Below are 15,090 nucleotides of genomic sequence, written 5' to 3' on the forward strand. Positions count from 1 at the left end.
TAGTCATAGCGTTGGTATTCTGGGAAAAAGGGAGCGTCCTCCAGCAGTGGGTTAAGAGTCATGATATAGTTGTCACTGGTGGTTTGCAGCCACCCATTTAAATATTCATAAGTCGCACTCCTTGAAAACGACTGCCTTTAAAATGCTTTGCCGATGATATTTAAATTCCAGAGAGAAAGCTGCACTCTCTGAAACACTGTAAACCAGTCCCTGCAGTTTTCCTACATCATTTGCACTCCTCTCCTAATAGGATTCTCTTTGCTGCTATTGCGTCTCAATTATTTATATATTTTAGCGCTTCGTCCTTTTCTATGGCTTCTCCATGGAACACAATTCACTGTCCGCAAGGGTCTCCAGAGTCATCAGACATCGATCAGCTATCCAGCGTGAGAGGCCCTGTCGGTCCTCCTCTCGGCACACAGTCGTCTCCGCCTCCTTCTCCACTCAGTCCTCCTCCTCTCTACCACTCCACCCCGACTGCATGTGTATGAATATTGATGTTAATTACTCCTCTTCTCATTTCCCAGAGTATTTTTTTTCTTACCATAACATACTGACACACTCACAAACTCAAGTACACACCAGTGCCACAAAAGGAGAATATCATGAAGGCGAGCGCTTCGCGCTCCACAGCAGGAACTTAAACTGGCCTTGTGGTCTCTGTAGAGCTGCATCTTTCTATCTCTCAGGACTCTTCCATCAAAAAGACATTTTTCAATACAACAGATCATCCATGCCAGCATGAGGTGTTGCAAAAAAAATGCATCTCTAACGGCCAACTATCCAGGCTGAATCCCTGCTGATTAGGCTGATGCTACTTGACTGTGGGAGGTGAGGTAACACCATGTGATTCTGTGGGCTGGACCGAACTGTCTGACTTTGTCCTTTGTTGTTTAAAACAAAGGTTGAGCATTTGCAGTCGTAAACAAGGGGGCCATATTTTAAATGAACTCTGTGTTCCTATATTGTTTACCTTTATGTTGTATTAGGACTGGTTTTGTATTTCTATAGATTCTGTGCTTCCATGTCATGTAATTTAGTGGCTAATTTGAATGAGCGGTTCTTCTCCTGCTGCTACATAATAATCCAGAGGGAACACTTTATATGTTGACAGCATTAGGGGTGCAACAATAATGGCTGACGTTGTCTGTTATTTACATTGACTCTCTGTCACGATGCTTGCGTTAAGTGGTAGTTGCCAAACAGATATTCCAAACCAACGCAATCCGCATTATTCTATTTACCAATGACTGAACCACACGAGTGCATTTTTTTTGTGACGTGAATAGTTGATTGGCAACTCAAAGAGGAAAACACAATTAAATGCGCTGGCACAAACTGATTTAACAGCGAATTGAGCAACTCTACAGAGAGATCTGTGGGGAGAGTTTAGCTTCTGCAGGCATTTTATCATTTTGGCAGCTGCTCATATGATCAGTTAACAGCACAACCAATAGTGCTTAATTAACATTCCTCAGCCTAATGAAGTACTGTAGGCTCTTTACCAATTGCTTTTTAGTGTGAGCAAATTAATTTCGTATTCATAGCCTCAGTGTGGGCTCAACTTTAAAAAACAAAAAACAAAAAAAACTTTTGTTTTACTTAAATTACAGTATATAGTCTCAAGTTGACTGTGAGCTATAGAACCAGCATGTACCTTGTTGCAGTCAGAAAAAACAATATATTGTTTGCTTGATTGTTGCAAGGCTCCATCCACACATGAAGCCAACTGTCTGGTCTGTTAAATGTGCTTTTGTTTAATGGGAATGTTCCAGATTCTTACCATTAACTGTGATTTTCAGGTACTTATTCTTCTCCTCACGGTTCTGGAAGAGGTTTCGTGGAAAAATCCCCAATGAAAGATTCATCCATGATGGCTTCACCCTCCAAATTTTCGCCCATGATGGCTTCACCCTCCAAGTTTTCGCCCATGAAGGATTCACCTTCCAAGTCTTCGCCCAGGATGGATTCACAGTCCAAGTTTTCGCCCATGAAGGATAACCGCACCTCTCCGAGTTCCATGACTAAAGTGTTGCCTATCTCGAACCTCAACCCCTACATAAGCAAGTGAGTTTAACTGTTGTGTTTGCCTTCATTTGAAGGTGTATGTGTCTTGTTTCAACGTGAAATAGTTGTGATATCAGATGAAATGTTGAGACTCTCATGTGAAGCATCATGGCTGCCTCCACACAAGCAGATGCTTATTTATAGTGCATGCTTATTAATAGTGCATTAAAACACCAGTTATTTGTGTTACATGACTAACTAAAAATGCGCAGCATTTTTTTGCTCTGTATCAAAAATGTTTAGGGTAATGTATATTCATTCATTTTCTTCAAATCTGCATGTACAGTATGATCTGTCCATCTTTTCTATTGATTTACTTTTTGCCCTCTGCTCACTCATCAGCCAAACTATTCCCTTTTCATGCTGTCTCCAATTGATGTCATTTTTGAGCAGCACATTGGGGCCGTGCATGTGCGCACGTGCATGCGTGCGCATTTTTTTAATGAGTGCATGTGTGGATTTAAACATGCTCACATTGGCAAGCCCATCTGTATGGAAATGACATGAAATTACCAGTCTTGCTCTTTAAATGGGCTCTGTAACAACAGCTTCTGTTGGGTCTTTATGTTTCTCCGATGAAGTTTTGCTTTTGCTTTTCGGCCTGGTGGGAATTAGACCAACTTTTCCTTCCTCCAGGCCTTCATTCCTCTCTTCCTATTGCTTTGGCATGAGCCTCTGTCCTTGACCCCATCGATGCCCAGGCATTTACAGGAGAACTTGAGCAAGTTGTCCAAAGTATGCTTGGGGTATCTTCTCTCTTGCTGTGTTTGTGCTCTTATAAAGTGGCGCCATTTAAAATTGCACACCGTAAAGATAGCTGTGCCTGCAGGTGTTGTTACAAACTGATGACTGTTGTAACTTTGAAGTGGGGGGAACACTTAAAGCGAGTGAAACAAGACTTAATCAGCTAATCTGGCGCATGTTTGCAGAAAGTAAAATGGAGCTTAATGATACGGTTAAAGTTGTGCTGCTCTTTCAACTGTGTACTTGATTTTTTTTTAATTAATTGATTATTTGCAGATACTTGTTTTGATATTCATTCACTATTTGCCATTTGAATTGTCCTTTTTAAATGCATTGATGGGCCAATAAAAGGAGGTTTAGCTGCCGGTGTGAGGCGAGAAAACAGGTTAGCAATGAAAGTACACATGGTCGTGCTTCCGCTGTCACAGGGCACTATTTTAACAATCTGAAGCATATGGTCTGAAGTGCATGGCACAATTAAAATTTAGGGTATGTCCAAATCCACTTTGGCTATTTCAAAAGAGGAAAAATGGTTGATGCGCCAGGCGCATGGTTCAAAGGGGTTGTCCTCAATTTCCTCATTAATCACGGATGTGTTTTTGGCGTAACATGCAATAGACCGACCACTGTGTCATCTTCCGTTCTCTTTAAGAGCCAGTTGCGCTTGCACCTTGGCAAATTGCTATTATGATGGCGCATTTGCCATGTAGTAGAAACGAATGCTTCTCTTCAGAAGAAACGGATCTGGAGTGAAAGCAACAGACCATTTACAGTAACAGCAGGATTCCACCAAAGCTTCCTGCCTACACAATAATAATCTTTCACGTTGTAATCCTTTTATTTGTAATATTTCGTGTGTGTGTGTGTGTGTGTGTGTGTGTGTGTGTGTGTGTGTGTGTGTGTGTGTGTGTGTGTGTGTGTGTGTGTGTGTGTGTGTGTGTGTAACAACCAGAGTGCACAGGCGTTGTGTAGGCGCATGTTACTGTCTTGATAATGCACCCTTACGGTGAACAGTGAAACATTGCAACATTGGCTTTAGACCAGGTTTTGGTCGGTCAACAGCGCAATCGCAATCTACTACCTCAAGATAGCAATGTGCCAACAATGCTAACCACTATGTACTTGAAGACTGACACACTGATGGGCACAAGTGACATTGCTATTTCAACGACGTGTGTGCTAGAAGGCATAAAGAGCTTAAAGAGCAATAACACTTGTGCTGCACATGGCGCCACTTCGCACCAAGCTTAAGATGGGACCCTTAATGTTGCATCTGTATCATTGAACGGTGATGAATATTGTGTTGCCAGATTGTTCTCCAGGCCCCGCCCCTAAATTACACGAACGTTCTGGCTCCGTACACTTGATTAAATATGGACGCTGCAGATGTGATAAAGGTCTTTAATGGGCCGTTAAGCTGCTTTCCTAAACCATTATGTCGGTGTTAAGCAATAGCATCTCGAGCAGACTGTAATTGCCTCTTTGGCTGCCACAAACCTCGGCGCTGCAGTCTTATCCATATTGAGCAGGGAAGAGGGATCACTCCGGGGCTGCCGTCGCTCTCATCATAGGAGATTTAATTGCAGGCAAAGTTATGGCACATATATCCAGGACTGCACATTTATTGACACTGTTAAAAAAAAAGCATGTGGGTGCACAAAGCACCATGTTGTCGTTAAAAACGGAACCAGGAGTTTGCAGATGTATATAACGCCTCATTTGAGTCTTTGTCAAGACAGCTGTGAGATTTTTTTTTCTGTCTTTCAACCGGGAGACTTTGAGAAGGCAGCCATTCAACCTCCCGGGGAACTGTTCCTCCGCGCTGTTGTGTTTCTCAGAGGTGACTGATGTGAGTTGAGTTGGGATTCTCATTAACAACAACAAGGGAAAAAAAGGAAGTTTTCTAAAAGCGGCTCTGCACCACTTTTTTGCGGTGCTGACCCTCTGATGCCACTCCTTGATGGCGCTCACTGTCAACTTTAAAGGCCTTACTCATTTTTAGAAAGAAAGTTTCACAGAATGTTTGCTATTTGGCCAGTTCGTGGATTTGTGTGTATACGAATGGCAACTTTTTAGTTGCTGCTTGCTTATTCCTCCCAGTCGCTGTCAGCAAAGACTTTCTGTAAGGTTTTCAACACTCACTTCCAGCACTTCCAAGTCAATGCTATCGATGTCTGCTCTGTGTCTAGGTGGACCATCAGAGCCCGAGTCACCAACAAGTCCAGCATCCGCAACTGGAGTAACTCGAGAGGAGAGGGCAAGCTCTTCTCCTTTGAGATAGTGGATGAGAGTGTGAGTAAATAATGGACACGGTGGATTATGTTTTTTGACATGTTGCATGTCGGTCATGACTGTTAAACACACATGTTCTTTTGTATCCAGGGTGAAATCAAGATCACCGCCTTCAACAGTGAGGCGGACAAGTATTACTCTTTGGTGGAACAAGGCAAGGTGAGTGCTGCGCTACCATCCAGTGGCAATTACTTAGAATGCTGCGGGGGAGGGGGCAGTATTTTCAAATTTGCACTCAGAAATAATATAAGTTGTAGCGGACGCTCCTGTATACATACGCACGCACACATAAAAAACACTTGCGTTTCTCTCTTTTTTCAGGACATGTGTTTGCATTTTTATAGATTTGGCTTTATAGTTCCAAAAATCATACTGGCATTTTATGACCAGGTTGTTGTGATTTAATATTTGTGTTTTATAAGTTGAATTAGAGAAACATTTTAACTGCAGTCGGGCAATAACTAAAGGCTATAAAGATTTAAAAAAAGAAATAAAAAAAAAAAAAAAAGAAAAAGCCTAGGAACCAGGGAAGAAATGCATCAGTAGTAAAATATTGGCATCGGTCCAATGAAGGAGATTGAGCACTAATAGAGGATATTGTGACCGGCATTTATTTTTAATAGAATATTATGGATACAACTCCAGAGTTATGGGTCTATTTGCTTTACGCATGCTGAAAGATTTGGATGCCTTGGATGAGCATTTTATGTGATATGCTACTCGAATCCTCATATCAGACTTCACTGGAATGTAAAACATCATAATTTTCATGCTAAAACGAGGTTGAATGCTCATTATAGTGATTAATGTAATATACGTTTACCTTTTGGGAAAAACTTCCATTTTGATGCTTGATGGCAGTCATTCAGAACTGAGCCTAAATAGGGTTTGGATCAGTTTAAAAGGGCAAGTAAAAGAGCTGCTGTTGGTGCTGAAAGCATCGATCGGCAGCCTGCCGTCTCAGACGTGACCTTTGCAAATTCCTGTGTGTACCTGTGCAACTACAGGCAGGTGGAACACATGTTAAAGCTCCTTGTGGCTCTGAGAGCTTAATAAGTCAATTAACCCGAAGCGTCATTTCACTCGGTCTTCTGCGACCGCTGGCGAATCCCAATGCTGCCGCGGATCCAATTTGTGCCCTCTGCCCTCCGAAGATAAATAAGGGAATAAATCCGGCGGCCTTCCGTGTTCGGAGTATTGACAGAGCAGTGAGTGGGTGCGAGTGACGAGCCGGAATGCTTATCGCATTATGTTCACGATTCTGTTCACGACTGCGTGCGGTGTGAATCCAGGGAGAAAGTGATGGAGACCGAGGCGAGGGATGCAGTGACAGAGAGCATACGGGGGGCGTGGAGATTGTGGGGGAGTTACTGAGAGAGGCGGCCCTCAGCTGTTTAAAGGTACTCTTGAGAGTATGCACACATAATAGATCCATTTATTTAAATTGTACCCAGGCCACGTTCGCATTTGGTCTTAAATCAGATGCTTGTCGGACGTTTTGCAAAGCGACACCAGTCTGAACAGTCAAGTCAGATTTGATCCGACTTTGAAGTCACTGAAATGCGACAGACGTCAGTTCTGCGCTGGAGGAGGCGGGGCCTGGCAATATCAGAGTGTGCTGCGGACGAAACAAGCATGGCAGAGCCAGTCAGTGGGAAGTGAGTGAAATGTGTTTCTTATTATCGCCTGGTTGTGATTTTGTCCGTTCTGATCGCACCTGAATGTCTCTGTACTGTTGGTTCTGATGTGTCGTGAAGAAGCTGCAGTTGAGTTGGTCTCAGAATGGATCAACAATGACCGTCTTCTCGCAAGCCATTGCCTTCTTCCTTTTTTTTTTTTTTTTTTCTTAGTAAACTATCCCTTTAAATTAAAATCATGCTAATTATCTGACTGATTTAAACCCACATCTTGGTAGATTTAATGTTTTTTGTCATTCTCATAAAAAAAATATAACATTGTGGGGCAGAGGCTGTTTTATTACCTCAATGTTAAAAATTTTGCTTGCAGGATCAATAAGAGCCGTTTGGCATTTCCTTTCTTATCGGCTCCAATTTCCTGACACCGTGCTGACGTGTCTCTCCGTTTCCCGCAGGTGTACTACATCTCCAAGGCTACGCTGAAAGTGGCCAACAAACAGTACAGCAAAGTGAATAATGACTACGAGATGACCCTCCACGCTCATTCATCCATCGTGCCCTGTGACGACAGCCACGACATCCCGACAATGAGCTGCGACTTTGTGAAAATAGCCGACCTGGAGAACAGAGACAAGGATGCTATCATTGGTGAGAGATGGGGAGAGAAAAAAACAGGTCACGGTGCAGTGCAGTGGGGCACGACACCCACGGGATGAGCATTCAGTGTTTTTCAGCCTCATAACCCCAGATTCCATTGAGTGAATTAGGATATGTTCAAACAAAACTAGATTTCCAAAGCAGTCACGGAGATCTAATTGGCTCCACGTTGACTCGGCAAAATGCGTCTGATCATTTTTTTTAACTTCCGCGTGTAGTTTATTGCTCAATCACAATCCAGAGCTGCTGCTCTGCCTGACACGAGGAAGTGCGTTCAGACAGCTGGAGTGATTCAGTGTGCTGCAGAGTAAATGAAGAGAGGAAGGCAGCACCGAGACATCTGTGAAGTCTTATTTACTTATTATTTCATCGCACAAAAAAAGGAGGGTGAAGCCGCACCGCAAAATGACTCAATTCACCTTCCTGATGTCTTGCGCTTCAGCTGATTTAAGTCGACAGCAACTAGCAGAGAGATGGCATGGCTGCCGTCGGTCTGAATTTGTTCAACGCTCAATAAAGTAGGAAAGTTTATCTTGCCAGAATGAAGAGTTTTCCGCCGTACGATACTGGAGCGCGAGCATGCCTTTACATTCCAAGTAACTCGAGCGAGTAGCTGAGAACACCTGGGTTATCGTGTGGATCGTCTCTCCCACCGCTCAATCATCCCAAGCAATTACACGTTTGAGATGGAGATGTTTAAAAAAAAAAATCTAATATATATATGCGGCTAATCGACGAGGATGTGCCAGTCAGTCACGTGTGAGGTTGACGCATAATGACAGCGGAGGGAGGAGAAGGTTAATTTAGGCACATCGCGAAGGTGAGCGATAAAATGGGGGGGGTGGGGTAATGCTCGGTCCACTGTTTTCATGAAGGTTAGTTGCACTGCCTTGACAGGAATGTCTTATCGCTGCCACGGGTAAATTGGGACGGTCCAAGTATAGATTGGGGTTGAAACTGACGGTTCAACACTGCGCTCTCTCTGGCGGCCTGCTCGCCGATGTTCAAAAGGGGAATCGAAGCGGAGTTTCAAAAAAAATCTTCAGAAACTCACAGACAGTGAAATGTAATGTTTAAAATCGTTGCAATATTGCATTCAAGACACAACTCAAACTTTATAAACAGCCAACTTGAATCTTCAAGTGGGGCTCAAAAGCCAGAGGTATTGTGATTTGAGCTCGCTTATTGCATGTTGAGGCTACAGCCAAAACAACTGAGCAAAGGACACCCAGTCAGCAGGGTATGGGGGCATGAAACCAGGAAGTGTCCTAATGCCCCTGCCTGTAACAAGTTGACCTGCGACCTCATAGGACCTCATTTCCAAGTTAGTCAGAGTGCTATTGATCAGTGGGGACCATTTGAACTATTTTCATCCAGTCCTCCAGTTTAGCAGAGTTCACTGGCGCGAGGTTTAGCTAGCGCAAATTAGTCTACTGCAATTACAGAGACTACTGGCTCTTTTATTTACCTGTCGCTGTCAGGTTTTGGTTCTGGGCTATGGGCCCATAGAACATGCACATCAGTGCCACTTCTCTTCATGCTTCCGTAACACACATGATGCATCTGAATGCATCAGCCAATCAGAAGCAGCTGAGATACAATTCGTACGATGCTGTGATGTCTTTTCAGGGGCTTTCTGGATTTTAAAGTCCATGACTCAAAATATTTATAATAGAAAGATTTATAATGAACTGCGTCTCAAGTTGGAGGCATCCTGTCAGCCGTTTTACAGGCATTTATTTTTGTATTGCAGTCTATGGAAAAAATGCTTTTTGGGCCAAATGGGACTTTTGGCTGCAGTACCTCGAATGGCCACTGGAAAGAATTGCTGCGCCACCATATTGCCATCCTGGTATCCAGTTTTTAATGATACATCCATGCTGTCATTGCTACAGAAGCGGAGTACGGCGCACAAAAGCAAAATTCTGCTGCACACAGCGGGACAAGTAAGCTGGAACCTGCTGAAGATTTGTTCGGTTCCACGAGCATTGAGTGAATAGACTTGTGTAAACTGTGAGCACATGAAACGGGTTGAGGACAGCAGCGGGTGCAACGCGACGGCGTCCGAAGGCTCACGCCACCTTGTTAACCTGCAGGTGTGTGTGTTTGTGGCGCCCAGCACGAGGGCAAAGAGGGGCGAGGGCGGGGTCACACATCCAGTGGTGAGGCGTGTTTTGCCAGCGTTGTCCCCCCCCCCCCAACCGCTGCGTTTGTTAAAAAGCGGATTACAGCATGGTAATGAGAACTGTCATCCTGTTCCTGCCGTGATAATGGAGTTCAGAGGTGGACGACATCGTCTAAATCATAATGGAATTAAGGAGGCCTGAGAAGGTACAGGCAGGCAGGCAGGCAGGCAGGCAGGCAGACGGCGAGGGAGGCGCGGGCGGAGAGGAGGAGAAGGTCGGCACAGGCTGCAGAGGTTGAGGCGAGGACTTGTAATTCTGTCCAGACAAGGCTTTTATTGAGGCGGCAAAGGAAATATGTTTGTGGCGAAAGTCAACACTTGCAGCATTTCTATTCTCTGTGCAGCAGCGATTCAGGAAAGTCCTGCTGTTTTTTAGTTGTGCCGAGAAGAAGCTTTTGTCCTGCGGAAACTCTGTGGTCGCCACTGAACTCTGGCGAACGCTGCACTGAAATGGTGTTGTTTTACTCTTTGTTCATTCAGCTAAAGCGCAGAAGTCAAGTACTAGTTTGCGGAGAGCAAATGGAATACATGTCACTTAACAAATTTCAGAGGGTTCATTACTAAATTTGTGGTACAATTATTTGTGATCTGTGTGTACAATTACATCAGTCTGAGCTTGATCATGACCAGGTTAGCAGTGCTGGCGGCTCACCGAATATAGAAGTCCTTTCGCGAATGTACAATAGGCCACTTAAACATTTTAACATGCAGTCAATTTTCAAATAAATGCTGTTCAGGTCTAATATCAAGTCAAAAAGAAGAAGTCGAGCCTGATGGCTGGTGTGGTTGGAGTTTGTGTTGCCGGCGGTGCTGATGTGTGATTTTAGCCATTGCATTTAATTTGAAATGTGGAATGAAGAGGTAAGAAGAAGCAGCAAACACAACAGAAATTCAAGTTAGAAATTGCAATGAGTACAGATCTGTCCATCCATTTTCCATACCCGCTTCTTCCTGAGCTCAGGGTCTCAGCTCTGCTGGAGCCTCTCCCAGCTGTTATCGGGTGAAGGCAGGGTGACACCCTGGACAAGTTGCCAATTCATCGCAGGGCCACATAGAGCTAAACAACCATTCACACTCACATACACACCTACGGACAATTTAGAGTTTCCAATTCACCTCACATTCATGTTTTTGGGCTTTTGGAAGAAGCTGGAGAACCCAGCAGACACAGGGGCAACATGCAAACTCCACACAGAACGCCCCCCCCAGGCCCGGGATCAAACCCACCACGACCGTCTTGCTGTGAGGTGGCAGCACTAAACACTGCGCCACCGTGTCGCCCATGAGGACAGATGATTTGTGTGGTTTTGTCAACAGTTTGCAGTGGTTTGTCTTTTTTCTTGAAGAAAGGTGCCTTCTACATATTTCCCAGATCCCAGGGATGTGCAAAGTGTGTTTCGTAACGAGTGATAATGAGCGTAAACACCAGTTTTGTTTGTTTACAAGTCGACTCCAAAGGGCCTCTAAGTTATTCATAAAGTGAGAAAACGCTCTCTTGCTCCAAGCTCCCGTTGAATCTCTTTTTGTTTTCTTGTGGATTCAAATGGGTCGTAACTCTGTTTCAGTATCGCTCAAGGTCTCCGTCCTTTGATGCGTCCCGCGCACACCGTACACATCATGTCGACCTTGCAATGGGATGAATGTCGTTTGTGCCGTGTTTCTTCATTTACTCCGAAGGAGTCGCTTGTATTTCCAGTAACCTTGTGACGATCCTGTCTGTTAAGCAGTAATGGCCACACGGGATCGCTTGGCTCCCCCCCCCCCCCCCCCCCCCCCACCTTCATGCATCGTCCAGTATTAGCCATGTCGGCACCATCTCCTTCTCATTCCATGCATTTGTGAATGAGGCCGCACGACGGGAGAACATGAATGAGGAATGAGCGCGCTCAGCTTGTGATTTGGAGTGCCGTCCTGGTCGTCCGCCAGGCCGTTATGACATTTCTGTCGTGTGGGTGTGTGCGTGTGCATGCGTTAGCATGCCTGTGTTCGCAACAGACTTGGCGACGTCTGAGTGTTGTTAACTCCCGTCGTGTCGCATCATTACTGCCTCTGATCTGACGCTGCCTCCTATTTATGAGGAGTTCCTGGAGAGACTGCATGTAACACAATGGGGCCGTGTAGAGGGATCTTACCATCCCCTGCATCTGTGACTGGCCTCCGACTGAAGAGGTGTCCTGCGTCGGCCCACTGTGATGAAAGCTGCATGCCCACCTGTGTTTACAGATGTCATTGGAGTGTGTAAGAGTGCTGATGACGTGAGCCGAATCACCACTCGGAACAGCAGAGAAGTCTCCAAGAGGACCCTGTACCTGGTTGACACTACGGGCAAAAATGTGGCCGTCACACTGTGGGGAGAAGAGGTAATGATGGTCGAGTCTTTCCTGTGTTCTTTCTCTCTTCAGCCAGTTGACGGAAATGGACTTCAGCTTTAGTCAAAACTCCCTTTCCCAATATATTGTGTCTTGAGCCGCTGGCAGAAATGAGGAAAGTCCATCCTTTCCTTATTTTGATTCTGCGTTAAAACATGCAGTCCAAGGAGCCGGCCCTCTGTGGGAAAAATTGAGTTCAAAATTGTTTGATATTATGCCAATGTTGAGATCTTGGTTTTGATGCCGATTCAGAACAATACTTTTTTTTGGTACCAGGTGTTTTGAATCAGTATTTCCTCCAAGTCAAGTTGGTTGTGTTCCCTTCTTTTGCTGCTACAAAAAACTATTTTGATCCATCCTAATGAAGTGGAGCCACTTAAGACTTTGTTGGCATGACACTATTTTTCACTCTAAACAAAAGTTTGTAGTTCACTCCTCTTGAATGTAAAAACAATTTCAGACGTTAAGATGTACTTTTTCGGATATCGGAATTTGGTACCAAAAGATGAGTCACTGTCAGTGAGGCGATGCTACAAATGTAGTAAGTCAGTACCCAACCCTAGCCCTTTGTGATGTCATGAGTGGCATCGTTAAATGACTGACACCTTGCCGAGACCAGGCAGAAGTAAATCATGTGTTTCTGAAGGTTGCTTTTTTTTCCCCCATTGACCAGAAAAAAAAAACAAAAAAACTTTGGCATGTCCTCCTGACCAGCCCTTGGATTGGCTCCTTTGAGCTGTGATTGGGATCATCAAATCACGCCGAGTGACCTTGAGAACTGTTTCGTAGCTGAGTCCCTCCATATTGGAGACAAAAGGCTAAATAGCTCTCCAGCGCGCACGGAAACGGCGCCATTCTTCACTAAGCTCATCCAATCTGCAGCAGCTAATCCCTCCTCTTTGCCAAAAACCCAGAAATGACTTTTTACATGAACTGGTGCGTCGTCGTCCAATTAGAGAAGCACACGGCGTAGCGCCGCGTGCAACACTCTGGCTTCGCCCACGAGACGACCACCATGAATATTGAGGAGGCGGCGACACCTCCGTCCGCCTTCGTCGTCTTGCTCTCTGCTCGACACCTCCTGCTGCTTCACCCAGCCTCACACTCACCTTCCCCCCCTTCCTCCCTCATCACTCCTCCCTCTTTCCTCCGTCTGCAGGCGGAGAAGTTTGACAGCTCCGAGCATCCGGTGGTCGCCATCAAAGCGGCGCGCCTGTCCGATTTTGGGGGCAGATCTCTCTCGGCTCTGTTCAGTTCAACAGTCATGGTCAACCCAGACTTGCCAGAGGCCTTCAGACTGCGGGCCTGGTGAGTCACGGTGTGTGTGTGTGTGTCACACACACACACACACACACACACACGTAGAAATACAGACAAATTGCTCAGGAGGCAAAGACATACATTCCCATCACGGCCGTTCCCTCCGCAGTCGCTGCATGCTTACAGACAAATCACATCTGTGACTAATGTGCGGGTTGGAACGTCGAGGCCGGTGATCACGTGTCGGTGGATACGCTGGCATGTGCCTCCCCACTGCCGGCAGGACTGGGCACACGGCACAACAAGGGAAGCGAGAGGAGAGGAATATTTCAGGTGTTCTGAGCTGCTCGGCCGCCACGTGCACGGAAAGATGGAGCCGCATCAAACCGGCTTCTTATTAGCGGCTTCCAGAGCGAGTTTTCAAATGATGACTCATTAAAGCGCTTTCCAACTCTTCGTTCCTTTTTTTTTTCTCTCTTCCTGTGTGTGTGTGTGTGTGTGTGTGTGTGTGTGTGTGTGTGTGTGTGTGTGTGTGTGTGTGTGTGTGTGTGTGTGTGTGTGTGTGTGTGTGTGTGTGTGTGTGTCAATTCTGCACAGAGCGTATGGTTTAGATGTGTGCTGTGAATTATTTTTAGGCCAGAGGAGGAAAACAAAAGCACCAAACGGGACTCACAGCTCCAAACTTTGAGTTAATAAAGCGGCGGCTTTGTAACCACCTATGGGTATTATTCTCCTGTCTCGGCTCTTAATGTCGGTTACATAAAATTATGGAGCAGGAGATTTTTTCCCTGCGTGTGTGTGTATATATGTATGTGTGTGTGTGTGTGTGTGTGTGTGAGAGAGAGTCTGTTAAACAGGAGGAGAGAGGATGGGCAGTCTCCGTCGCTCCAGCTTAAATCTTTTTCTTATTAGTCTCTGGTCAATACAGCAACTCATCCTGACATTTCAAGGGCTAAAAGCTAAAAAAAAATAAAAGTGATCTCCTTCCTCTCATTTCTCCCTCCATTCTTCTCTAATCCCTGGCTTTCCACCCTGATCTCCACAGCTGTTGGCTCCTCTCATCAGTGTACACACACCGATAGCATTGAATGACAATGAATGCTATTCAAGGCACACGACAAGAGCGTGCACGAGCACGCGCACGCTCTTGTTTCACCATTCCATTTTCACACTTGGACATTTTGGTCTGCGCTCATCAAAGACGCACAGAGTCTGTCGGTCTGGAGCTCCCGCGGTGATGTGGCGCTTTGTGGGCTTGTTGTGACCGGGCGCGCTTCCATAATTGAAGGAAAGCGATGAATTGGGACGATGTCTTGATTAGATTGCGGCGCTCGGCTCGACAGTAATGGAGAGCGGGAGATGCACGGCAGCATTAGGATTTTATGCCTGCCGAGATAGTCGGCAGGCAAAGGAGAGATGGAGGAGTTAACTCATCTTTTATCTTTAAAGAAACTTTGCACGGGGCATTTCAATGCAGAGGACTGAAGGACTGATGAGTGGAAGCGCACGCCTGTGACAGGCGTTGCCACCTTGCAGATGGAACAGATTGAAGCAATACGAGTGCGAGTGGATGTGAATCGGTTTGGAGATTAAGGGGCTAATTCGGTCACGACTGAAGGTAGTTTCTTTCATTGATGGCAGGAAAAAAAAAAGGTGCTGTGACTGATCTACTGCAGCGTCTGCATGTCAAGTGGATTTAAAATCTTTAAAAAAAAATGCAGAAAATGAAAAACCCAGAGCAATGATATAAAAGTATTTAAGTTTAGTTCGGAAGGAGGCGTCGCTTCATTGCAGCATTTCAGCATCGCACCCGGCTGAAGGCGCTGAGACTTTTTATAGTGTCTGGAAAATGAGCAATAAATATCAGATCAAACTATGC

At 45.3% G+C, this 15,090-nt stretch overlaps 1 protein-coding gene across 3 annotated transcripts in view; it reads left to right on the forward strand.

Annotated features, from left to right (window-relative positions):
- The window catches only part of LOC142891864 (replication protein A 70 kDa DNA-binding subunit-like), a 36,597-nt gene that overhangs the window by 6,171 nt on the left and 15,336 nt on the right, over positions 1 to 15,090 (forward strand). For all 3 annotated transcript variants that reach the window (XM_076031779.1, XM_076031778.1, XM_076031777.1), the window contains exons 7-12: positions 1,803 to 2,067; positions 5,001 to 5,103; positions 5,194 to 5,262; positions 7,196 to 7,388; positions 11,806 to 11,942; positions 13,111 to 13,259. In XM_076031779.1, the coding sequence (XP_075887894.1) occupies positions 1,803 to 2,067; positions 5,001 to 5,103; positions 5,194 to 5,262; positions 7,196 to 7,388; positions 11,806 to 11,942; positions 13,111 to 13,259 (916 nt within the window). The remainder of the gene's footprint in view (positions 1 to 1,802; positions 2,068 to 5,000; positions 5,104 to 5,193; positions 5,263 to 7,195; positions 7,389 to 11,805; positions 11,943 to 13,110; positions 13,260 to 15,090) is intronic.

The sequence above is a fragment of the Nelusetta ayraudi genome, unplaced genomic scaffold, assembly GCF_046127955.1.
Source record: "Nelusetta ayraudi isolate G7.1 ecotype Tasmania unplaced genomic scaffold, CSIRO-AGI_Nayr_v1 ptg000033l, whole genome shotgun sequence".
In the NCBI taxonomy this organism is placed as follows: Eukaryota; Metazoa; Chordata; class Actinopteri; order Tetraodontiformes; family Monacanthidae; genus Nelusetta; species Nelusetta ayraudi.